At 45.8% G+C, this 26,388-nt stretch overlaps 1 protein-coding gene across 8 annotated transcripts in view; it reads right to left on the bottom strand.

Annotated features, from left to right (window-relative positions):
• SIPA1L2 (signal induced proliferation associated 1 like 2) overlaps positions 1-26,388 on the bottom strand; it is a 216,828-nt gene that overhangs the window by 32,290 nt on the left and 158,150 nt on the right. For all 8 annotated transcript variants that reach the window (XM_064594625.1, XM_064594628.1, XM_064594624.1 and 5 more), the window contains 6 exons: positions 23,262-23,536; positions 10,706-10,963; positions 8,658-8,741; positions 7,059-7,159; positions 6,560-6,663; positions 3,772-4,160 (listed from right to left, as the gene is read on the bottom strand). In XM_064594625.1, the coding sequence (XP_064450695.1) occupies positions 3,772-4,160; positions 6,560-6,663; positions 7,059-7,159; positions 8,658-8,741; positions 10,706-10,963; positions 23,262-23,536 (1,211 nt within the window). The remainder of the gene's footprint in view (positions 1-3,771; positions 4,161-6,559; positions 6,664-7,058; positions 7,160-8,657; positions 8,742-10,705; positions 10,964-23,261; positions 23,537-26,388) is intronic.

Raw genomic sequence — 26,388 nt, 5'->3', positions numbered from 1 at the left:
CAGCAATAACATCATTATAAAAGTTTTCTCTGAAATGGGCAAATATTCTAGAATGTTGGTAATAAGCTTTTCATGAATCCTTCCCTTCTAGACTAAAGTTCTTATTTTCCAGTTTCACCTCCAACTTCCAATAACTGCTACTAAGAAAAGGGTATGAATAATGATAAACAAGCGATAATATGAGCCAATATGCAGAAGAGTCCAGAACAGGAAATCATTATTATTTTCTGCAGTTGATTCATTTCACTTTGCAAAACCTTGGTCAGGCTGATACGAATCCTACTTTGTGTTCTGAGCTCTTACCTAAGTGCCCTGCCCTTGCAGAAAGACAAAAAAAGGGGGGGGGGGCTGCTGAACTAAAGGTCTGAGCAGCAGAGAGAGCAGGCTGCATCCTGCTTGTCTGCTTGTCCTGCTTTCTGGATGACTCCCACGTACCCCTCCACCTGCCACAGAAGCTTGTCTTAAAGAGTTTTAAGTCCTCCGTCTCCCTCAGCCCAGTCCTGGAATCCTACCACATATACAACTCCATGCTTGCTTTCCTCCTGGACGGCTGCTGGGGAGCAAGCATGTGGGCGCTGGGGCTGGTGGAGCTGGCGGTACAGGAGCTGAGTCTGAGTATTAAGAGCATGCCATGCACTGATCTGGGCTCCTGAAAATCAGACCTGGGAACGGCTGATCCCACGTGCCTCCTACTTTTCCAAGGGAAACCCCCCAGTGGGTTTATGAACTCAGTCAGTAAGCATTTACCAAGCACTCTTCCTATATGCCCTCCTTTGTGTCCCAAGGAGTCCAAGGCCCACCATGTGCAGAGAAGTGCACTAAGTTCTGTGGATACACAATGAACAGGACAGGTCAAGGGCCTTCCAGCCTCCGGGACGCTCCGGTGAAGGGAGGTACCAGTGAGCTACAGTTGTACGCGCAGAGATGCACAGAAAGCACAAACCATTTCAGCCAGGGGTGAGTGCTAACCAGAAAGTAAAACGGGATGGGATCCAGAGTGCGTGGGGGCCGGGGTGTGACCTCAGCCTGGATGGTCAGCCCTGGCGTCAGCCCCTACAACAAGTTCATTCTGCTCCTTCTGCTACTTGGGCTACTCCCAGTCACAACCCAGACCCTTGGGCGCTGGGCCTCAGCTCCCCAGTGACCACGCATCAGCTCGAACAGAGACAGGAGAGGAATGTGGGGGGCTGGTGATTTAGTCATCGCAAACATGCTGGCCCTTCAGGGTCTAGAGAATCTGACAGAGGCTTTCATGAGCAAAATTCCTTTTACCTCCACCTGCAGAGACTTTAAATCTTAGTGTTAAATATTTTAAAGGTAAAGTATCAATATATTTAATGCTTAAAGTATTTCAAGATAAAATACTTATATTTTATACATACATAGATATAACAATCTTTAAGAATTTTAAGTATTTTAAAAACTTCAAAATGTTTTAAGTCTTATTTTCTCTAGTTCTCCTGCGCAGGTCAGAGGACAGAAGGAAGTATTCAAAAGATTCAATTTAATGACTGAATTTCGTACTGAACCACAAGAAAACCCCAGCCAGGTGGTAAAGATTCCAGTCCCTCAACATATATCATTTCCACAACAGCTGTGCACACATTCAGCTTAAAGTGGTAGAAAAAAGTAAAATCAATCAGAAATTCAATCTCCCACTTTTATATACTTTCTAATAGCCTCACCCATTAAATTAATGAATGGTTAAGGTATTCAAGAAAATCCACTTCAAATGCCTATAAATATCCCTACCTCTATTTATAAACGAATATGCTCTCAAAGCGGCTTCCAGAAATTTTCCTTAATAGTGCTACAAAATTCTATTTGCGATGCCCATTACATTTGTCTAATAAGGTCTCCTGAAGTCAGCTGTTTTACAAAACTTGTAAACTCTGAACAAGACATTAGGTGGGTATAAAATCCCAAGATGATTTCTATAGTATACCCAGTTTTCAACTGTCCTGGAAGTTGGATAGGAATAATGCAGGTAACCGAAGTCCCTGCTAATATGTCTATATTATATCAGTTATTTATCACTAAACATATTTTAAGTCAAATTATTAAAGAGACCTGGTCAACGGTAGTAAGAACATCTATTTTGAAAATAATCTCCATATCCCATGCTCCCTCTGCCCCAACAGAAGGAGACTGAGTGTGGGTGGACCCTTAGGATTCCCCTGTCTGGCAACCGCTCCCCCTTTTCCTGGTGAAACAATACCCCGATTTTCTTCTGGGGAAGCAGCTGTCTTCACTGCCCCTCAGCCGCATGGTTCAGCGGGGGCGTGGGGGGTGGGGACCGGCCCTATCGAGGAGGGACTTTGCCTGCCTCAGACAGTGGTGCCCCCTACCACAGTGGTAAAACCAAGGGGACGTGAGGTGATAATATGCAGATGGGGGTGGTAGAGTTTTTGCCGAATCTAGAGAAGAACCACACTTTCTTCCTGTGGACATTGGAGCATGGGCTCGGGGGGACTGCAGGTGACACGGTCATTTTCAACCAAGAGGGGCCCCCTGAGATTTTGGGGGCTATCATGTGGAGCTTAAAGATGGAGGTTGACCCAGTCTTGGGTGGTATCATGGAGCTGCAAGCAGAAGAACCTTGACAGTTCTGGACTTTTCAGTCACAGGAGCCAAAATACTGCCTTTGTCATGTGAACCGATTAGTGGGGAGTTTGACTTGTAACATAAACACCTTCTAGTGACACGAACGGTAACTGAGACACTGATAAAGGTGTGAGCCACAGGACAAGAAAAGCGGAACAGCAGCAGTGAGTTTGCGCATGCGTGTGCAAGTCTCACAGAGATAATTTTGCACGACTTCCAGGGGAGGGAAGCTGGCTTTGAGAATGGGATCACATTGGCTTTGAGAATGGGATCGCGGCTCCTCCTGTCTCTGCCCGCTGACTGCATAGGGGGTTGCCCATCATGGCTTCAAGCAGAGACCCCGTGAAGTCCCTGCCCCTGGTGGTGGCCATGGGAGGAAGGGAGAAGGTCCGGGGGCAGCAGTGGCCTTGAGAAGAGCTCGGGGGAAAAGCCCGACAGTAACCGGGAGCTGAGTTAGGAAGCCTTGCAGACAAGAAGGGAAATTAGGGTGGTCTGTGTGTAGGGGTTAAATTCTGTCCACTACCTGAACAAATAGATTTTCGTCTCATCTGACAGCAGAAATCACAAATTATAGGAGTTTTAAAACTGTTGTACAGACCTACATCACGTAAGAGTTTAAAACTACTTGTAACTGTGTATTAAACATCTGTACTTCCAATACAATTCCTTTAAATTTAGTGAGTCTTTATTAAAAAGAAATTGAACTGATAATCTGAATGTACTCTCCGACGTCGGGTCCCCCGTTCTGTAAGGGGGCCTTTGGAACACAGAAGCCGCGAGCACTGCCTTCATCGGGGAGAGCTACGCACAGACAATGCAGGGCCCCCCCAATTACCGGGCGCTCTAACCTGAGTACTGTCCAGCTTCTGTCCACGTCTCCCAATAACTTAGGAACAGATTAAACTGGGAAAGAGAGGTCAGTGGCCTGACTCAAGCAATTACTATCTGTGCACAGTTCTCTCTCGAGTTAAAAGAGGAGGTAAAGTTACCAGCCACGCTAGTGACTTCCTGGTGTGCAAATTTCATAATCAGACTTCCAAAATAAGCACTTCACCCGAAGTCAGGTGGCTGGGCGGCCAGGTGACAAGACACCTTGCTGCTCCCGTTTCAGGCCCCTCCCCGACCCCCGCGGGACCCGGGGGCACCAGTCGGGTGGGGGGCACTGACCTGGAATGAGATGAGATCTCGCTGAGGTCACCCATGCTGCCGTTGGCCGCGCTGCCCGCCGAGATGGCCGGCGCGTAGCCGTGTACCGCGAACATCTTCGCCTGCTCGTCTTCGGGCCCCGAGATGTCGACTGAGTCGGCCCACTGTTCAGCACGGCTGTGGATCACCGACCTGCTGCCCGCCAGGTGCACGGGGCCCAGGACCGCAGCGGGCATGCAGGGGGCCGTGTCGATGCCGCTGTCCGTGGAGGCCCCCTTGATGTAGGTCAGCCCCAGCAGCTCCGGGTCCATCAGGTCCCCAGACCCAAAGTGCTTGTCGTCACTGTTGCTGGACGTGTTACTGGAGAGCGTGTTGCTGCTGGAGTGACTGGAGCAACTTTTGTCTCCAATCTTGGGAAGAGAGAAATGGGAAGGCTTCAGACAGAGCCCATACTTTGTTTCTTTGTGAAGACGATTAGTCTCACCCAAATGCACAAAGCTACAGAACAGATGATCGCCCCTGAACCCTTTCTACTCGCTCTTCAACATGAGGCAAGGAGAGAATTCGCTTAAAAAAAAAAAAAATCTGATTTGATGCAGAAGTCCTAGATTCCTAATTCCTCTCACAATTCATTTTAAGTTAAATGGGATCTTCTCAAGCCTCTGTTCAATTATTCGTGCCCAGCACACGGAAGTATGACCACGGTGTCACTAACCAGAAAATAATCAACACATGTTACACAGACTGGGAAAGCACACGGAAAATTACATAAAGGGGGAGAGCAGCCTTTTACCAAGAAAATTCTCCTGTGACAAAGTACAGTGCCAGCCCTGGGTGTGGGCAGATGACTCGGGTTTGAATCACAGCGGCACGGTGTTGTCCCATCACTCAGCCCCTCTCTGTGCTCCTAACACTGAGCTCGGGTGATTGGTACGCGGACCCAGCAAGATCATACACTGTAATGTCCCGCAGCCGCAAAGCGCAATGTAGTGTAAGTGACTCCTCTGAGAGAGCCCAAGTCACCGGGTGCCCCAGGTGCTAGTGTGCAGGGGCTCTCTTTGCGGTCCCTGGAAGAGAAAAGATGTCCCCATCTGACCGAGGTGCCCCTAGAGACACGGCTCCTCTGCGTAGCCCGGGAACACCTACGAGGCCTGAAGCACCAGCGAAGGGTGGGATCGTGAGGACAAGACCATGCCCTGACCTGTCGTAAAGTGGCTTGGCTTTTCTTCTTCAGGCCACCCCATCAGCTCCTTATGCACACCCACCTGCCCTTGACCTTTTCAGTGCACTGATACTCTCCGGGTCTACTCCTACACCTGCCTTCCTTTGTTTAAACCACCGTTAGAGATTTGTGAAGGTGGAATTCTAGGGATACTGTTAGGCTGACTCAAGACAAGGTCCCAACAGTGCTAAGGGCAGGAATGTCACATGTGTTCCCAAGCCCCCGCGCTGTAAAGCTCGCCAAGGACTCCTGAAGGAAGACGGAAAAAGCAACTAAGTCAGAACACGGTAAAATTTCTTCACCTGCAAGTTTTCAAAACTAAGCTACTCTAAAATGTTGGCTTTAGGGGCGCCTGGGTGGCTCAGTCGTTAAGCATCTGCCTTCAGCTCAGATCATGATCCCAGGGTTCTGGGATCGAGCCCCGCACTGGGCTCCCTGCTCAGCAGGAAGCCTGCTTCCCCCTCTCTCACTCCCCCTGCTTGTGTTCCCTCTCTCACTGTGTCTCTATCAAATAAATAAAATCTTTAAAAAAATAAAAAAATAAAAAAAAATAAAATAAAATGTTGGCTTTAGGGCGCCTGGGTGGCTCAGTCGGTGAAGCGTCTGCCTTCGGCTCAGGTCATGATCTCAGGGTCCTGGGATCGAGCCCTGCATCGGGCTCCCTGCTCAGCAGAGAGCCTGCTTCTCCTTCTCACTCTCCCTCTGCACTCTCTCTCTCTCTCAAATAAATACATAAAATCTTTAAAATAAATAAAAGTAAAATGTTGGTTTTATGTGGCAACGGCCCACAATTCATGTTTCACGTTCGACAGAAAGTTTTGCTTCATCGAGCGACAGCAGCTTGTAAGCTCACCCAGCGGGTGAAGAGTAAAGGAACAGTAAATGAAACACTGCCTGCAAATGACCACGAGCCACGTGCCGGGCGTGGTGGGACCGCTGCCTGCAGGGTAGTTAGCAGCCACAAGCATTACTGGGAACCATCTGGAACTGCACAGTAAGTGGCCAGCTATGGGCAGAGCTGCTCCGACCACACATGCCGCTTCACAGTTTCCGGCCATGCCCACCAGCTAATGCCCACAAGGGGGTGAAGAGTTCACAGATAAAAATAGGACTGTGATTTAGTAACTATTACACTGGGTATCAGGGATCAAAAGGCTGAGGGTATAATCTTGGCTTTGCCAATAATTTACTGTGTGACCTTTCTTTAAGGTTCTTTACAAATCAAGGAGGGGAGAAAAAAGGAACTTACCTTCTTTTTTTTTTTTTTTTTTAAAGATTTTATTTATTTATTTGACAGAGAAAGACACAGCGAGAGAGGGAACACAAATGGGGAGTGGGAGAGGGAGAAGCAGACTCCCCGCCGAGCAGGGAGCCCGATGCGGGACTCGATCCCGGGACTCCGGGATCATGACCTGAGCCGAAGGCAGTCGCTTAACCAACTGAGCCACCCAGGCGCCCAGGAACTTACCTTCTTTACTCATTTTTACCTCGCCCCCACTGAGAGTCCCTGGCAGAACTGCTAATGCTGTGTGCTGAGATGCCTCAGAACGGCTGTGCGAGAGATTAGCCCGCCAATGAAGGACTTACGTGGGAAAGCTTATTGGGGGAGTCCTTGCAACTTCCATCCTTCGGCAGGGCTCTTTCTTTGTAGGAACTCAGGACCTTGGAGGGCGGGCCATGCCATTTGGTTTCTGTCACATAAAGAAGAGAAGAGTTGAATATCTAATTTCTAGTGTTAACAAAAGAGCAAAGCAAACACAGAAGCAGGACAACAAAATGGTCTGGTAGAAATGAACAGGACTGTGGTCCTGGAACTTTCTGGTCTCACCGGACTCTAATAAGAGTCCACAGAACAACTACCATAAAGCTAATGTTCCATGTCCGTGGGCACCACAAGTACCGTGGCCCATGACCGTGTCCCCTGTGACACTGGGAGACCCAGCCGACCACACGGGCATCGTCACAGGATGGTGCTCACCATGGGATGAACGCACGCATGAATGAATGAATGAATGGACAAGGGATGGGAGAAAAGAGGGAGCAGGACGGGAGGGCTGGCCAGCTGACCAGCCGCATGTCTTATTACCCAGGTGCCTGCTTCCTTCCAGGCTGTCCTCCCGTTCCCTGGCTCCTTCACACTCCAAAGGGCCCGCGCCCTGGGGCTTGAGCAGCAGAGGAGAGTGGCATCTGCAAAGAGCACAGAACTGAGTGGCTGCTGGCCAGGCCCCCCCTCGCATACCCGCTGTGGTGTTGCTCCCGCGCGGCCCATCCCGGAAACCCCCCCCGAGGCTGCTTCCGGCAACCGGAAACGCCGCTGTCTGCCGGCCCAGCCCTGCCAGACAAGCTTCAAGCACCTGGACTCGGGGACTCTCGTTTCCCCACTGGCTCAACAGAGGCACCTGGATGACAGCCATTTACAGACACAAAAGGGCTGCCGAAGCCAGGAGGCTGGAGGACTGTCCAGGGTCAGAGAGGCTGTCCCCAGGAAGCCGAGTTGGGGCTCATGCTTTTGTTTCGTTTCGTTTTGTTTTCTCTTGTGCTGAGAGTACACGGCGCTGATACTTCATGTCAACTTTTTTAAGGAAAAGAAAGTAAGATGGACCGGCTCGAGACTACTTCTAGGTGGACTTTGTTTTATGAAAACCCCACAGATGACAATAAAATCTGACAAAAGAAAGAAATCCCAGGAACGTTCTTCCTGCTACCAAGTGATTTCTTACTTAGAGGATTCTGTGACAGATCCTGGTTTGCAGAAAAAGCCAGAAATGGCTTTTCCACTGATTAAAAAAAAAAAAAAAATCCCCTCTACTTTTCAAATGCGACTCGATTGAGAAAAATGTCTTTACGTTCAAGAACTCCATCTATTACCTAAGGTAGCGAACACATGTAACTCTGACTGCCAACATCTACTTCTAAGCCCAGACCAGAAGGCAGCGGGTTCCAGGGAAAGACGTTTCCCTCTGCACCTGAGAGAGCAGTAACAGAAAGCCACTGTTCCCCCAGGGAGACCCTTCTCGTCTGACCTGGCCATTCTCTCATCTCCAGATTCAATTAAGAGCAATACAGGCAAACGATGTTGCCAGGAGCACCTCTTCCTCCTGGAAGTTGTGAATGTTTCCTGAGTTTCTGCAGCTGTCAATTCAGCATGTGTGTGTCCCCAGGCATCCTTGGGTGCTACCTGACCTGCCGGCCGTTGGAGGCGACCCCCCCGCACACACTCCAAGGGACAGTCCTCAGCCCGATGTGTGAGGTGCCCTTGTACTGTTCTCAAACAGGAGGCAGGACAAGACTGCCAAATGCTAAAGCTGCTTCTCCGACCTGGGGCTGTGTTTCGGAGAAGACGCGCTTCCCAGAGAGGCTGGGAATTTACTCCTCCATGGCAATTTAAGCGAGGGGGAGACTGCCAAGGGCTACTGTCTGTAGAGTCCCCACACCCTTCATTTTCACAAAGACTTTCCTTATTAAAATGAGAAAACAGGCAGGCTCCGAATATGGACAAATGAGCTCTACTTACATAGAAATGATGAGCTTTGGGGCCTGGACAAGTGACTTATTAAAAGCCTGTCTGGCATTTTTACATCCCCCAAATGGCCTCGTACATAGCAGGCACACAGTAAATGCTTCTGTGCGAGTCCCTGACCAGGTCCCTCCCAGGGGCCAGCAATGAGGGAAGACTGAGCAGTACCCGTCATACGCCGCTTGTGGTCTCCAGGGTCCGCTGCTGCCAGGCCCAGGGTCACTGGAGGACGACTGGTTGCTGGGTGAACTTCTGAAATGGTGACTAGAATTATTAACAGGGCACCGAGGTATCTGCGGGGCGCCAACATCGGGACCTGGCCCGTTTCGTTTCACCAATGAACTCATTTTACAGTGACAAAGAAAAGGAAGAAATACACATCGCAGAGTAAAACAGAATGAACTGTGGACAAACAGACCAAGAACGGGTGATGCCGGAGACATCGGGTGGCTCATGGTTGGCAGTTTATTACAGGAAAGAGATGTAGCAGGAATAAGCCTTCACCATCTGAAGATTTTAAAGCACAGTAATGACTCCAGTGAAATATGGAAGGACCACAATAGAACCCACCAGAATACAGAATTATGAAAACATTACTACTACTTGTTCAATGAAAACTTAACGCAAGGCATGTTCTGGTCCTGTATTTAAAACCAATGCAGACAGAGAACTCTAAATTTGTCAAAACCATTTATTTTCACACATCTATTGGATGCAATCCTATTTATTTCAGACACACAAAAATAAGTAATACTCATGAGAATGCACTTGATAAAGATGTGCTCACCAAGTTTCCATTTTGCTGCTAGAACCCTCCAGACCTTTTTTTCCCCCTATAATTTACTAAATTTTACTTTAATAAGGGAGGCTCTTGTAGACCCTGCAGATCCCTTCCCTTCTACCTGGGCTACTCATGTGCCCTTCTTTAAATATGGGGAGTTTATAAACTCAGCGGACCTCTGAGGAAGGAGACCCAGAGCCAAGATAATTTAATGTCAAATCAAAGGAACACTGTTTCTGCATTCAACCTCTAAACAATAAACTGGAGAAAGCAGAGAAAGACCTCATGTTTTAATCTTACCAACTATCAGCAATACTTATATAGGCCTACTACATGTCAGGAATGGGTCTGAGCAGTTTGCAATTACTGATACAGTCCATCTTCATAATGCCTGCAGAGGTCTCTGTTATTACTAAGTTTATTTTTCAGATGAGGAAATTGGAGGTGGGAGAGGATGAGTAATAGTCGAGGTGAGCATACACCAGGTAAGCAGCCTGGCTCAGCACCCTTGCTTCCAACAACTCTATTAGACCAGAGAGCCCGGCAAACCAGTTTGAGGAAACTCATGGTGTCTCCATGGCCCGTAAGTTACGAAAAAATGAAAACAAAAGCAGTAGAAATTAGTAACAAAACAAATTTGCCAATTATGCACCCTGAATTCCCACCAGCCACTAATACCACAGATGCACTTTTAAACAAGTGGATACTCTCACTGAAAAATTAATTCTAGGGGCGCCTGAGTGGCTCAGCCGATTGAGCGTCCGACTCTTGGTTTTGGCTCAGGTCATGGTCTTATGAGTTGTAAGATCAAGCCCCGTGTCAGGCTCCCTGCTCAGTGGGGAGTCTGCTTGAAGATTCTCTCCCTCTGCCCATCTCCCCAGTCTCTCTCTCTCTCTCTCTCTCAAATAGATAAATCTTAAAAAAAAAAAAAAAAAAAAAAAAGAAAAATTAATTTTCAACTTAACTCAGTTTGCTCAAAATAAGAAAAAAGAAGCAAGGAAATGCTAATGATCTTGGGACCTCTTAAAATACTATACACATTAGGATGATGGGATTTAGTCACTGATTTTGCAGTTTTATTTATACTCAAGACTGCTTGCACCTATCTAGAGGCTCATGAAGAATCCCTTCTCGGGTGTCTTGCCCAAGACGGTGGAGGGAGCGAGGTGACCAGGAGGACCAGGGGAGGGAAAGGCACGGCGCTGGTGGGTTGGTCTGGGGTAGGACCTACATGGTACGAGCAGCACCACCGGGCGAGGCGAGGGGCAGATCCCAAGCGCCACTGCATCTGGGGCCTGCCCTACAGCCGCACCTGCCAACTGGTGCAGAACAAGCAGACTTAGAAACAAGCCAAATAAGAAGGTCCCCCCTGTAATGTCAAGTTCTAACCCCAGCGTTCTGCAAGGGCCGTCCCAGAGGAAAGGTGCAGCCTCACCTCGTGCCATCGGGCAGCTTCCGGTCAAAGGAGGTGCTTCGAGGGATGGCAGCCTGGGCCTGCTGTAGCAGCTGCTGGCACTGCAGTCGGTCCGGTGTGCCGGGGACGGGGGAGGCCCGGGCCAGGGGCTGCAGGGCCGGGGTGGGCACACGGTGCCACGTGGTGTTCCTCCGGAAGGGTGTTTTGTACTCACACGGGGTGCCTTCACTGTCCAGCTTATACTCCACCATGGGGATCCGGCAGAGCTCCGAACACCCTCTGTTGGGCCGAGAAGAGCAGGTAAGTAGGGAGGCTCAGTGCCAGGCCATCAGCATGCCTGCTTGTGGCTTCCAGATGACGGAGGAGAGCCATCCACCCCCAGGAGTGTCCCTGGCTTATGGGGACTCTGTCCATGACCCAGTGGGAACCAGTAGCATCCAGTATCATGCTTGTGGCTCTGGTTAATTGACAGATATTGCTTTAGGCATTATGTGTCTATATCCTGTCTCTCTGGGTCGTTCGCAAACTTCTTAGACCCGAATGTATCTTTATCCAATTTGCATATGTGGAATCATACACACTGAACACGGGGCAATAAATACACTTGAAGAGATTAAAAATGCCTCATATGAAATCTGAACAGATTCAAAAGAAGTACAGTTATATAACTAGGAATTAGCCACAGGTCACCTTTTCTATGGAGTCTGAGAAAAGTGAAAAACAAAATTAGTAAACGCTGTCACAGTCAAGGGGAAACCCGAGTGCCCATCCGGTCAAAGTGGGGTTCTTAGTTACCATGTCGCTCTCTTAAACTAGCGTTACCGTTCCCCAAATGTCATCTGCTGGAGTGCTCTCTCATGTGCTTAGGTGACCAGTCAGGAACGTAAGACCTGTTAGCCTCAAACTGTGACTTAAGCCAGACATCTCTCAAGTTTCTCATTAATTACGCAGTGCAAATGGTACTATTAACCTGACCAAAGCCAGCCTGTGCAACCAGCTGGCATGGTATGGCAAGGACACAGAAGACAGGGTAAGTTTCAAGTCTGAGCGCCAGGGCACATCATCCCAGTTTAGCGTGTTCATAGAGCTGGTGCCTCTCCATTCCAGAGTCAACAGAGAAACTTGCTAATATTCACCCCCTGAGAAATCCACTAGGGTAAGGTGTGGTTCTTTAAAAAGGAGACTTCCCATTCTCAAGATGGTAGAGGAACATTTCAGCCTCTTTTCAAAATCATTATATAAGAATGAGGAGAACAAGAAACAGAAACAAACTTGCCCACCTATAAAACTTCAGACAGCTGAAACTCTAAACCACAGCAATCACAGATGGAAGGCAAAACCCAAGAGTGTGCAGAGGGAGCAAGGAGAGACAAGACCACTCCCTTTACACAACCCCGAAGGGGCACAGGGACGGGAAGCACCAGGCACTGCAGGAGGCAAAAGTGAGAGAGAAGGCTTAAGAGGGGGTAATTTAGAAAAGAGAGAACAAAGAAAAGTTGGACCCTGGGCACCATCAGCACCACATGGCACCAGGGTCTAGTCAGGCAATAACGACCCCTGACTCTAGGGGGCAGGAGCAATGGTCTGGGGAACTCCACGTGAAGGATCCAGACTCCAGGGAAAGAGGAGAGCATGGCTGAAAACAAAAGATTAAGTGAAAGCCTCACTGGAAAATGAGACCCAGAGTCATTTCCCCTTCCTTCAAACCCAACTTCAGAATGCTGATCAGTCTACAAAGACCAACGAGGATCTTCCTCTGGTGAAAAGACAAGGAGATGTAATTAGATGTAAGCCACCCAATCACCCTGCAGTGAGGCTCACCAACCAACCATACCCCTAGAGAATAAGAAAGAACTTTTGAAATTTAAAAACATGATAGCTAAAATTCAAAATAAAAAAAAATCTACTAAGACTAAGGTAAACTGAGGAACTCTCCCAAAACATTACAGGAGAGCAAGCATACAAAAATTAGTTCGATCCAAGTAGTCTAATGTATACCTAACAGAGGTACCAGAAAGAGAAGAGGGGGGAAAAGATGGGGAGGAAATTATTAAGAAACCATGCAGGAAAATCTCCATAATTAAAAATAGGTAAAACCAGATTAAAAGGTCCAAAGAGTGCCCAGTGCAATGAGTGAAGAAAGGTCTGTCTACATACATACATACGTAGGATCGAATGAAACTTTTGGAGGCGATGGAGTTGATTATGGTGAGGGTTCCATGGCTGTATACTTATCTCCAGACTCACTGAGCTGTGTGCATTAGATGTATACAGCTTTGTTATGTCAGTCATACCTCAATAAAGTCTTTTTCAGACATCATGTGGAACTCGAACTCTTGGGTTACAGAGGAGATCCTGAGTTTCTGTGGGGACAGGATGTAGGAAAGGGGGGCCGGCCTCACACAAAGGGTCAGGGCATGGAACAGCTTCATGCTTCTCAGCAGCATTACTGGATGAAAGTTACTTCTCACCCATCAAATCAATAGTCCTTGGAGCTTGGGATGAAGAAACAGGTAGGAATATAACAATGGCCTGCTTTTTGGCTTGGGAAACCAAATGGATGGTTGGTGCTACCCTCTGAGAAGAGAAGAGAAGGAGACTGAATAAACCATCCGAAAGAGATACTCATGCCTGTTTTAGTAAACCTTACTTCATCTTTTATTTTAACTTTTCTTCCCTCAAAGCAAAATTCATCTTTTACCTAGGCAAGTTGAAATTGCCCTGGATTTCCTGAATGCGTTAAATGATTGGTCAACTCTGATAAGCCCAGATTTACACTGGATTGCATGACTATTATTATTATCATTATTATTTTATAAAATTCCAAGGCTCTACAACATTGACTCATGGACTTGTACTGTTTCCAAGTGTTTTTCTCTTTAACTAGATGACACATCCCTGGGACTACTGATTCATCCATTCGACCAACAACCTAATTAGAAATCATAAATGTGGGATATGACAGTTATATCAAAATATCAAGAAAACCTACTCTTGTCTTCCACCCTATTCAGTGCTCTAAGCAAGTCACTGGATAGTCAGGCGAACCCTGGTCTTTGGTCTCAAAGGCTGCAGGTGCCCGAAGAGTACAGGTCAGGGAATCCTTAAAGGCAGAGACTTATCCAAGTGAAGAGTCTTGGAGTTATATTTGAATGAAAGGAACATGAACCTTGAATCTTGTGGACCAAAGGGCAACGTGTATCTCCAGTGCGTGTTTGGGTTCCTAGTTTACTAGGCCAGGCTTAAAAGGAAGAGAAAGTAAAGAGAAGATAGATGGCTGAGGCGTGTGGAATATTTAATTCATGCTCATCAATTGTAGCCTTTAATAAGACGTTGTAATTTAGCTTGAATCTTTGAGGAAAAACATTATATAAATGCATAATCATGACTAATATTTTAGAGAGCGCTGACAAAAACGTGTGCAAACGCATGAGGTTGAGGGGAGATTCAGGGTGGAATTATTTCATTTCCAAACTTTTGCACAAAGTCATATGTAAATGATCTTCTTAATACTAAAAACTGGCATTCTTTTGCCCTAATAAAGAACAGCTATTTTTGCAAGAATGGCTTTATTTGAAAATCAAAATTAATTTTGTGAGTATGTGACACTTTTATAGCAACTACTCTTATAAGCTAGGTTTCTGCTTTGTTTACTTCTAGGACTAAACCATCAAATAAATACCACTAATTTTAACATACCATCAAACCTAGTCAAACATAGTTCTGTTCTAAGAAATGTCTGGAAGGACACAGAAAATTCAATGAAGTTTTAGGGAAATAGGAAGAGGTCTAAAATAAGAGTTTCCAATTAGCCTACAGCAGAGGTCCTCCTGCTGCAGTGAGTACAAGAAACTCCTCCCCCTCTGCACCTGCACCTGTTCCTGTCCCCGCACACACCCCTCTTGCCTCTGTGGCTAGTTCTAGCGCAGGATGCCAGGCGAGATCTCCCTGCCCCTCTGAAGCATCAAGCCCTGAAAGGGCACACAGCAAGGATTTCTGACCACTAGGTAAAGACCAACCGAAACCCAAATGGATGAAATGCAAGAAGACCTAGCACAAAAAGACATTTCCCCCCAAAGTGAACTGCTAATTTTGTGTGTAACTGAAACAGGTTTTGCTGCTGTTGTTGTTTTTAAGAAAAGACAAGCTTTTAGCTTTCTTGCATTAGTTACAAATTCAGACCTCACCGAGAAATGCCCTCGGCTTCCTTTCGACATACACCAAATCAAGTCCATGGACATGAACTGCATTTCTAGCTTCTGGCACACTTTTCACAGGTTGCTTGACAAACGAAGACACTGGATGATGTTAGAGAGGGCTGTGGGGATCACTTACATGTGAGCATACTGATTTCCTCTTTGCTCAATAACAAATGTGCATGTCACCTATTTATGCTTCTAATTAACATGCCAGGTAGAGATCAATACACACTCCGTTTCAGGGTTAAAAATACATATAACTGTTAACATTGCTTGTCTAGCCAGGAACTTCTCTGGGTCTAACACTGCTCTGTAATATTAGAAGGAAGGCAAGAACATTCTCTGGACCAAAGTGGTCATAAAACGTGTGCTCACTGAACACGGGGTATTACAAAACTGTGAGACTGACAAGCAATCCAATAGCTGGAGCCCTCAGAGCATCTTACATTTTACTGCTTTACTCTGCAGAATGCTACTTCTTGTCCTTCTGAACTTAGCACCATGGGCTTTCTGGGATGGCTTATTCCCAGACCAGGGACACCCGTCTACGTCCTTGTATCCACACTGATCAGCGCTCTCCCTGCTTCCTGCAGCCTGAAGTGGTTTCCCACCGGCAGGGTCCTAGGGCAGGCAGCTGCTACTGCTTCCCGGCCTCTGGACACGGCGGGCAGGGACGTGGTGCTCACTCGGGGGTCACAGTTACAGGCACCCGTCTGCACTGCCAAGCACCGCACTTACGCATCTCTAACTTTAGAGACACCCTGCAAGGTCCCCAATGGGCTTCCGCCCCCACAGACTGATGTTTTCAAATGACACCTCCAGTTTCCTGGAAGAATCCTCCATTAGCCGTCAGTCATTCAAGCATTTGAAGGCAGAATCACCGCTAGCCAGGCTGTGGTCCCTGTTCTGAAGGCTCATTGCCACCTTTGAGCCTGACTATCAAGGCCATCACGGGTGGCTCACCCAGAGGGGCCACAGCACACTCTCCTCTACCCATCCTCAGCAGGATCCCTCCCCAGGAATCACACTGTTCTCCATTAAAGACACAGTTTGGGCTCTTGGCTCAAAACCCAGAGCTGTCAACGTGTAAGAAACAGCACTGTCTCTTTGGACCCACGTTAAATCATAGGAACTATGCAAGCTTTTGGAAGCGCCAGCTTCACAAGAAAGAGGTCAGTTACAAATAGATACTATTTTTTTCCTTTTATAAAACAGAAAAAGCTAATATTAAACAGCAAAAGGTACATCAGTGTTCATGAAAGTTCTTCCCAGATAATATGTAGATGTGTAGAACTATAGAATGGCAAAGTTTATATAATAATCAGAACTGCATAAAATTTTAGAGCTGTAAAATTCCCTTCACTTATAGAACAATACATCATTATCCTATTACTTCCTTCTTTTTTTTTTTTTTTAAAGATTTTATTTATTTGAGAGAGAGAATGAGAGAGAGCACAAGCAGGAGGAGTGGCAGAGGGAGAGGGAGAAGCAGACTCCCCACTGAGCAGGGAACCCGATGTGGGGCTCCATCCCAGGACCCCGGGATCATGACCTGAGCTAAAGGCAGACGCTTAATCGACTGAGCCACCCAGGCGCCCCTGTTACTTTCCTTCTTATATGAAAGTAGGACACATGAGATTATGCCACTTCAAAACTAAGAAGGGGGAGGAGTTCTATGGGATGATAACTAAGGAGAATGCTTTTGGAAAGAGGCAACATGAAACCAAAAACCTAGAAAATTGAGAAGATTGAAAGAAACAAGTTATATTCTACGAAAAAATGAAAAAGGAAGAAGCAAAAGAAAAAGGCAGTTGGACACGTTAGCTGGATCTCCACCACCGGGTAAACCATGGACCGTGCAGCCAGGGCTCAATCACATAATTGTAACTTGCATTTACTGTACTCTGAAACTGCCGATGGGTTTTACTTTTTTTGGCTGCATCACAGAGAACCTTTAACTGAACCCAATAATTGAACATAAAGCCTTACAACATACTGTCATGCTATCCTTGACTTCCAATCCACCACTCACCTTGTATGGCACGAGCCAGTTTCCATACACACCACAGCATTTCAATGTCACAAAAATGTTTGAGGGGGTACAAAGGAAATCTCCCTCCTTGAGAAGAAGGCTCAAACAGGTTGGAAAGTTGATACAACCAATCAGGGACAGGTTCATGGCTGGAACCCAGACTCCTAGCTCAGCACTCTTTCCAAAACACTTTGCCATCTCCTTAAGAGAACTATCAAAGAATCAGTAATGTGGCCCACATCATGTCAGAGTTTCCACGAGGAGCTAAGAGAATCTTTGGGAACAAAGGCGGATAGATCCCCTCAAATGAACTACCTGCTTCTTTTATATTATGCACTTTGTAAGGAACCTTTTTATAGCCCTAGGGATTGAAGTAATCACTGATATTTTAATCATTTTAATGTCTGTTATGCTAATAGCCTGCTAATAGCTAAAAGACTCTTTCCAAATCATCCAACAAGGTGACAGGGGTAATTGACGCTCATTCACTTAAATCACAAACTCTTTCTTTCTGTTGCACAAAAAAATCAAAAGCTTCCAACAGGGAGATAACCACATAGCATAACTTAACTGTAAAGGTTAGGTCAGTGTCATATGTGAAATAGGTACTACATGAAATATTAATCCACTTCTCTACGTATTTCCTCAATTTTTATAGAAATAGACATCTAGACGATACATAGAAAAAGATGCATCTAGACCATAAACCCACTTGACCAAGCCCTTTGAGCAAAGGTCTTGACTTGAAAAGTTGTGTGTCACACTAAATGGGAAGCGAGGCTATCTGACCCTGAATAATTCATCAGCTTGCACCCCCCTCCTTCCTCAACAGCCACAGGGACAACTGAGTCTTCCCCTACTGTACACCCAGCACACCATTCAACTTAAAACATGGGCTCAGAAAGTTCTTCAGGAAGCCAACCTCCTTCCTTTTTTTTTCATAGAAAGCTTGAGACCAGAAATAACCTTTCACTGCATTACATCCTTCAAAGTTAAATGCAGAAGATTCCCAATAGCTATTTGGTGCCTGATTATTTTTTTTTAAAGATTTTATTTATTTTTTAGAGAGCGAGCGAGAGACAAACAGCATGAGAGGGGAGAGGGTCAGAGGGAGAAGCAGGCTCCCTGCTGAGCTGGGAGCCCGATGTGGGACTCAATCCCAGGACCCTGGGATCATGACCTGAGCCGAAGGCAGACGCTTAACCATCTGAGCCACCCAGGCGCCCTGGTGCCCGATTTTTGATGAATGGATTTCCATTAAAGAGAATGCCCATTATCCTAGCATGGTATACTTGTCACGCAAGCACCTGTTATTTGCTTAACAAAACGCTCCAGCTCACCGTCACCCTCTGAGCTCCTGTTACAATGTCAGTGGTGTTAGCATTTCAAACTACTAAAAAGGCAGGAGCACCAAAGTGTAGATTATTGACTGCAGAGAGTGGAGTATTTTCTGCACTGAGATACTTAGTATCAAGTAAGAAATTGTTGCCATGGTTTGAGAAAACCATTTTTGAATGGAAAACCTGTATTTTAGAATGCCACATAAACAAAAAGAGTCCACGGAAGTAAAGATGATGTCCGTCCTCCCCATTTACATAGCCTCAGTGCCCTGCACAGTTTGGACACAAACCAGTTAAAGGTTAACAAAATGACTGAATGAGTAAACACAAGGCCACCACCTTTTTGTTCCTTCTGTAATGCAACATTCTTACTTCAAGGAGGGAGAGAAACATCTGAACTTTACATTGGAGGGACAGGGCAGAGGAGGCAGAACCTTTCACAGTTCACATTGAAAGTTATTCCTGGAGGATGCCCCTAAGATAATACCAAAGGTGGGGCGCCTGGGTGGCTCAGTCAGTTAACAGTCTGCCTTCAGCTCAGGTGGTGATCCCAGGGTCCTGGGGTTGGGCTCCTTGCTCAGCAGGGAGCCTGTTTCTCCCTCTCCCTCTGCCCATTACCCCTGTGCTCGTTATCTTTCTCTCTCAAAAAATAAATAAAATCTTAAAAAAAAAGTCAATACCAAATGTAACTGATTTTTTTTTATCCACACAAATAAGTTGGAACTCTACTTTAAAAACCTCACTTAGGCCAAGATTTCAACTCACCATCTACTTTAGATACATATATATATATATATATATATATATATATATATATATATATATATATATATATATCTCCAACCTGCTAACTTGACAAAACTGAGTTTCCCTTCCTAGTTCAATTTCTAGAACTAGGTGCATGTACTTCAGGAAGTGGAATGGTCTAGCAACCAGCAGCAAAGCAGAACAACGTCAAGCTTTGATTTACAGAATAGCTTAAATTAAAATAAATTTATAAAGTGAGCATGACGCTTCAATAGAATGATGAGAGAACAACTATTTAGGCTCAAGACGACATGAGACAATTTCCACTGCTTTGCATTATATAGAAGAATATGTCTGGGATGGTATGTCAACAAAGTATGAAAATTCACATGAAACAGAGGCGCCACAGCAAGAAATTTCATTTCCATGTTTATTGGACATATTTACTGTATCACTCACATTGTATAACAACTCATGCATAATTCGGATGAGTTGTTATTGTCTTTATAGCGGCCTTTTAAATTGATGCGCTTGCCTTCAAATGACATTGATAGAGTGTCAGTCACCTTTGAAGGCTAGGAGCGGGGGCAGCGGGATCCCTTGCAAAACCGAGGAAGAGCTTAATGAAGCATCTTCAGCCAAGTCTTCTTCATCTTTGCCACAGAGATGTCTGCTTGGGAAATACCCTCCTCCCTTTCAAAGCTCATTTCCATTTGAAGAGTGCTATTCCCCAACTGCCTCTTGCCACTCATTCCCTCGTCTGTGTGAATTCCGCTCCTGGTCCAACCCCAGCACGACATCAGTTAATAAGCATTCCCGAAGGGATCCTCCCTGCTCAGTGTGTTCTGGAACTCCACAAGGAAAAGGGAAAATGGCTCTGCCTTCCTTTCAAGCTGAGGGACAGCTGAATTACCATCACCCTGACACTGGAGAACGGGACTTCAAACCGTGGGGTGGCTTTTGAGAAATACTTTCCCAACTAAAGACATCATTTAATCCAGCAGCTTCTGCGTCATAAACAAACACCTTCGGATGTGTGAACAACCGGAAGTAGTCTATTAGGGGACAGGCCTGTCCTACTGCTGATGGGGACAGACAGGATGGAGGTGAGTTATGCCCCACTGAGACCCTGCAGGAAAAAATCCAGCTGATACACGGCAAAAATGAATCCAAGCATTTTTCACTGCATCGTTTGCGATGCTCACAAAGACTGAAGTATCTTGCAATGCATTGGCTATTTTTGTAGTCCTATGGCTCTCGCATTAAAGATACACACACACACACACACACACGTCCATTTAAATGAATGTCCTTTTTTTTGCCCCCTCCCTGACAAGTGCTCGCAACACTGTGTGAACAAGGTGGCGGTAATTATCCGTGCCATAAATCACACGTGTGCTTGTAGCTTGAGGCAGATCCTTGTGCCAAGGAAAGTGGCACTGAGCGCTGTTTCATTTAAAAGTTTTGTATTTTAATTTTTTAAATGAGTCAAGTGCTACCCATTTCCCCTGTTAAGCCCCGCCCCACCCTCCCCAAATTGTTCCTTACAAAAATCGAACAACACAGAGGTTCAACTTGCTGGAGCACAAACGAAATTTAAAATGACGTGTCATCCTTGCATCTCGGTCTAAAGCAAAGGGCTGTTATTGCAAGGATAACTTCTTGTTATGTGAAGCTGCCTGACAACAGAAAGTACTTTTATCAGGAGCCTAGACAGTCGCAGCCCAAACTCACAGAAGTATGGATTTAAAAATCTACAGATCCAAATTCCCACCAAATTGGAAGATTGAATGGAAAGGCGTTAAACCTTCGTGACTTGAAGAAATGGGGGCGGGGGAGGGGGCAGGCGGAGTGTCACTACCAGGCAAATAGCGAATTCTGATCTGGGCTAAGGTAAAAATACAGAAGACAGTTATTCCAGATTAATCAGGAGAGAAATCTGTATCTTCAGGGAATGACATTAATGAGACTCTGAGGAAACAAAGGTAAAATCTCTAAATATCTTGAACAGCTTCAATAAGAACATTTGCATTTAAAACAAAGGAAGACTTCATTATGTGCAGACCAAGGCAGATAACAGATAATGCGTCCTTGGATAGAAAAGTAACAGCCGGAACTTTTAAATGGTAGTGTTTGTCTGTTTGTCTGTTTGAGCTGAAAAACAATTCAGTATTTCTCAGGAAATTGTATTCTTCTAAATCATATGTTCTAAATACCAACCATAATAACTTTAACATCTTTATTAAGCAGATCTCTTGAAAAGCCTAAAAAAAGAAATTTCTACTGAGCAACAGTAGACCAGAATTATAAACAGGCGAGAAATGTTATTTTTTTAATTCAAAAGAACACGGTAACCTTTTTGTCTAATTCCACAGCAGTAATCAACCTCTAAGACAGATAACTCACCAGATTTATAAATCTATATTTCCACCAAAGGAAGAAAGAATTCTCACTATATGGGAAAATTTCTGGGAACTGGCTTAAAATTTATTTTAAAACACTTCACTTACACAACACTGTGACTTCAAAGGTCTAAAGGACTTGCCTTTGGTTATTTCCAAGTCTCATTTTTAAGAAAATAGTTTCTGTCTTTGATTTCTTTGCACTCGTACCATTGTGTGTGATTGGTGGGATTCTTGGAAAGCAAACAGACTGGACGGGACAGAACTTGGAAAGGCAATGAGAAGCATCCTGGATATTTCCCGTGACACGCGGCAGCTACTCTCAAGACTTTCAACTCGTTCAACCTTTATTTTGTAAACCTACTGAGCAGATATAGGAAACAAGGCCACAGAAAGTCAGGCGGGTGGCAAGTGGTAAGAGATTGAACAGAAACGGACTTTTGCAATATTCTGCACATTAGCCAGGGAGGAAGGTGGTATGCCTCTGGTCTCTTTTCTAAAAAAAAGGTCCTGGTTTAGAGCTGATCTAGCTAATCAACAGTAGCCGCTAGCCAGATGTGGCTAAGGAAATCTTAATTAATTGAAATGAAAAATTCACTTTCTCGGCAGCACTAGCCACAGCTCAAGTGTATGACAGCTGCGTGTGGCCAGGGGCTACTGTTTCGGATGGCGTGGATGTGGACCGTGGTCATCGTGGGAGCTGTGGCTGGACAGCGCCGGTTCAGAGGATGAAGTAAGGAGACAAAGTGCAAGGAATGACTTCAGTGACCACCGAAGTACGTCCAGAAAGTGGGCAATCATCTTGCTACTTAGAATGATAAGAACTTCTTTTAGAGCATGGAAAAACTCACATGAATATCCTAAAGTTTTTAATTTAACTAAAATGTGTGGGGTACTGATTATGCCCGAAGGTGCCACGTGCTTTACGTGCATCAGTCTTATTTAATCTTTGTAAGAGTAGTATGAGGTAGGCAATATTATAATCCCCATCTTACCGACAGCAAATGAGGTTTAGAGAGAGCACGCGCACGACCCAAGGTCACACAGCTAAGGCGTGGCTTCCAAGCCAGAGGTTGGAAGGTGGCCCGCAGGAAGTCCTTGTGAGCTGGAGTGAGAAGGCACTCTGGCTTTACTACCAGGCACTCTGCAGCCCAACGGTGGTCCACAGCCCACACGGATGGCTTGTTCTTAACTGGCCTTCTTTCCCCCTGGGCCTGATATATTCTTGATGTCAGGTGTGATTATTTTCTATTAACAATGAAACACCATCACCCACTAATTCCATTCTCTTCCTACTCTCCATCCATCCACCTCTGAGCTTCTTTGCATAGGGTTCTTGGGACAGCTTACGACAATGTCCCGAACCAATTCAACCTGAATGTAGTCACATCACAGAGTCTATTTGATGTTCCACTCCTCCTTCAAACATACAGTACTGATCTCTTACATATCCTGTTAAGAATCAATGACTTCATGCTATAGAAAGGAATTCTAGTGATGCAGAGTATTTCATTTGCTAAGGGCTGAGTGATGATAAAGAATATTTCCTCTTAAACATGGGTTCTCAGTGGTCCAGGTGAATCAAGCAGGTGCTCTGCTCCTTAGTTTGTAATATCTCAGCCTTTACATGGGCAGTGTCCCTGGAAATTGCTTAGAAAATTAAAATTGATCCTTTATTACACACCAATAACTTTTTTAAAGCTCTTTTTCAATTGCTCTAATGCTCGATGTCCAAACGACTTTGGCTGAAGACACACCCGACTACATGTTCTGTGGATCCTGCAGGAGCAGCTGGGACAGCACCCGCTACAGAGGCCAAGGAGGCACCAGCCCTGCTTAGGGCCTCGTATGCCTTACCTCCGGGGCGAGCCATCGTCGTGGGGCTGGATGATGACCACCTTCACGGTCACGGAAGTCCGGAGCAGGTCGATCATCTGCTCGTGGGTCAGAGTGGCCACGGCCACTTTGCAGATCTCCACGAGGCGGCTCCCTTGGCGAAGGCCAGCCTTCCAGGCAAAGCCGAAAGGTTCCACGTCTGCAACGATTCCTTCAAAATTCACGTGGAAGCCAAGCTGGCCCAGCCCATTCCTCCTCAGGGTCATTTCCACGGTCTCGCAGCCTCGCGTCACTATCTGAGGGGAAAAGAGACCGTGAGATGCCACTATGGAGCCCTCCCCCCACTCCGCAAGGTAGAGGCACGCACACGGACCTCCCAGCCCTGCCTGCCAACCTACCAGGTGACACGCTAAGCACATTACAATGCTGAGTTCACCATAATCAGCTGTTCCAGATGGACTGTAGTGATGGGAAAATGTAGTCTCTTTCGAAACCACGACAAGTTTCATCCATTAAACATTAAAAGCTACTCAATTTCATCCAACTTAAAAAATGGCCCAAACCCCTTCCCAGCTAACACTCAGAGGGTCACCCCCAGGAGGGCAGCCGCAGAAGTCAGGATGTTAGGAGATGTGCAAGTGTTCTCTGCACTGGACGTACCACTCTGTCCTCCGGGAAGCCCCCTCGGGGCTTGCCTGGGTGATGAGTACCATTGGGACCTGCTTCTCTGGGTGATGAGGACAATTTGGCTCAAACGCAGGCAGGCCTGCCAGGCTCCCAGGCTCCCTGGCATCTGCTGACAAGGTTAGTGTGCAGGATGGCGCTCTTGCAGGCAGCAGAGACCCCCCCCCCCCAGTGCCTGGGGGCCACCTCTCCTTCATGGGGTCCATCCTTTCGGGGCCTAGGACAACCCCAAGCAGTGGCGCTTCAGTGCTTTGACCTTCCCAAGAGCGTGAGTCCATAGCAGTGCCACAAAAAGGAATGTGGACGCAAGGTGGTCAGCATCCCACACAGTGCACTGAGGCACCGATCATTAGTTAATGCCATCCTCAAAAGCGCTCACTGAGAGTAACTTACACGCACTGAGAGAAAAACCACAGGCCATTAAATGTCACCTGATGACTACAGCATCACTTATTTGCAGGAAATTTAAAGTCGGGACGTATCATACCCGTATCCCCCAAAGCACAGAGCTAATGGATAAAGTTGCAGTTTAATAAATGCTCCATTTCCACAAAACACGCTCCGAATACCCAGATTCCTATTTAATAAGACCTATGAGTGTAAGTGCAGCTGTGGGACTGGGCTGGCTCCGTGTACATCCACTGTGTCTGTTTCCATGGTTACCCGCATGGGTATACACATTGCCCATCAACTTCCCACAGATACATGATAGCTGGGGGTTCCGGAAAACGGGACAAGGCATTGCTGGTCTTCGCGGTGAGATTTTGAAAGATCGAAACTTGCGAAGTTATGAACTGAACTAACTGGAAATTGTTGGAAAAGTACTTTTGTAATATTGTACACCCTGAATAAAATTTTCCTTCACTTCTTTTTCAATTTTGTTTTGACTACACTTTCCTACCAAAAGTCTACATATGTGTGACATATGCCCTGCCTTCTTTCAAATATAAATGCAATTTTCAGGTGAGATTTAGCATCCACATATCACACTGAAGAGTGATCAAGCCTTTCCTGAGACCTATGTGTCTCTTCTCCTTATTTCTTCCAACTACCTGCTACCTGCCCTACTTTTGCATTTTGCTATTTATTTATCCCTTCTGTTCCTTGCTTCTTAACATTTGCAAAGGGTAAAGGATCAGTTATTTGGAGTTCCTTACATACTGACATGAACTCGATTACCATAGGAATATCCACGGCCCTACCTAGGACTGATCACATAATTGGTGGGGCCCAGTGCAAAATCAAAATGCAGGGCTCCTGGGTCAAAGACTATTTAGAATTTCAAGAGAGTAACAGCAGAGCACTCAGCCAAGCATGGACTCTTCTGAGAGTGGGCCCCGGAGAATGGGTCACGGGTTGCACACGAACGAAGCGGGCCCTGCCTGTCCCCTTAGGTGCCAGCTCTCATCCCTTCCTGGGTCTGTACCTGCATAACTGACACCTTTAATTTCAGTTTCCACCATGATAAAATGCACACCAAATCTACCACCTGCCAACCAGCACTCATTCCCGTATCTGCACTATGAATGCGAGATCCTCTTTGCCACTGCCCTATACCAACCTTATGTTCCAATCCCTCAACTGTCTGTGGGTTGGTTTGTTTCCAAAATCTCCTGCTGCAAGTCATCCTAGACACACAATACATTTCCTCAAACATGTTCCAGACATCAGGCACCTCCGTCAACATTAGCCACACCATTGCTTTTCTAGGAAAATGGTAGAATGGGGTCCACAAAACAGTAGATGGGTAAGGACCTATGAAATGTACATTTTGGTGGTTGGTGAAGTGGCATTTGTTTGTGTTGTATTTTCAGGAATACAGATTATGATGACCCAGCGGATCTCCTAAAAAGAAGTATTTACGGTATTACCAAAAGCACATGTATCTCGAGACTCACAAGGATAACTCAGTTCTCCAGACACATAAGCTAATCATATACTTAATCATCCCCAAATCACATCTATGTTTGTGCACATACACCCGATAATACTGTTAAACACACTGAGGTCTGTTCCTGTAAATAGTGTCTACAAATAATTAAGTTATTTCTCCAAGGCTAGCAGACACTGACTTGATTGTATTGTCTCTAATACATGGTCTCGAATAACAAAGGGGAGATTTATATTTGGTGGGAGGAAAGGGGAAAGGAAATGGGTATAAATTCTCCTTTTTTCATGATTCGTAATTGACTAAATCTTTTCTAAAAACCGAAATATACATCCCCTTAGGGGAAGATTTAAACATGAGAAATTCTTTTGTCACAGCACATTTGGGTTCTTATACTATATTTGATTTACCCTTATAGCTGGTTTGACAGACTCAAACTGAAATCTGGCTCTTTCTGTGTGAAAATCAGGAGCAGAAATATTAACTGTTACACTCCGTGGACATCATTTAGGGGTTCTGTACTAAAAATAACATTTAAAAAAAATCTTTTTCAGGACTGATTTTTTTTTTAAAGTC

This window comes from Mirounga angustirostris, unplaced genomic scaffold, assembly GCF_029215605.1.
Source record: "Mirounga angustirostris isolate CCGP_5_RB_7025 unplaced genomic scaffold, mMirAng1.0.hap1 SCAF_6, whole genome shotgun sequence".
NCBI classification, from domain to species: domain Eukaryota; kingdom Metazoa; phylum Chordata; class Mammalia; order Carnivora; family Phocidae; genus Mirounga; species Mirounga angustirostris.
This window is presented reverse-complemented; position numbering and strand designations above follow the sequence as displayed.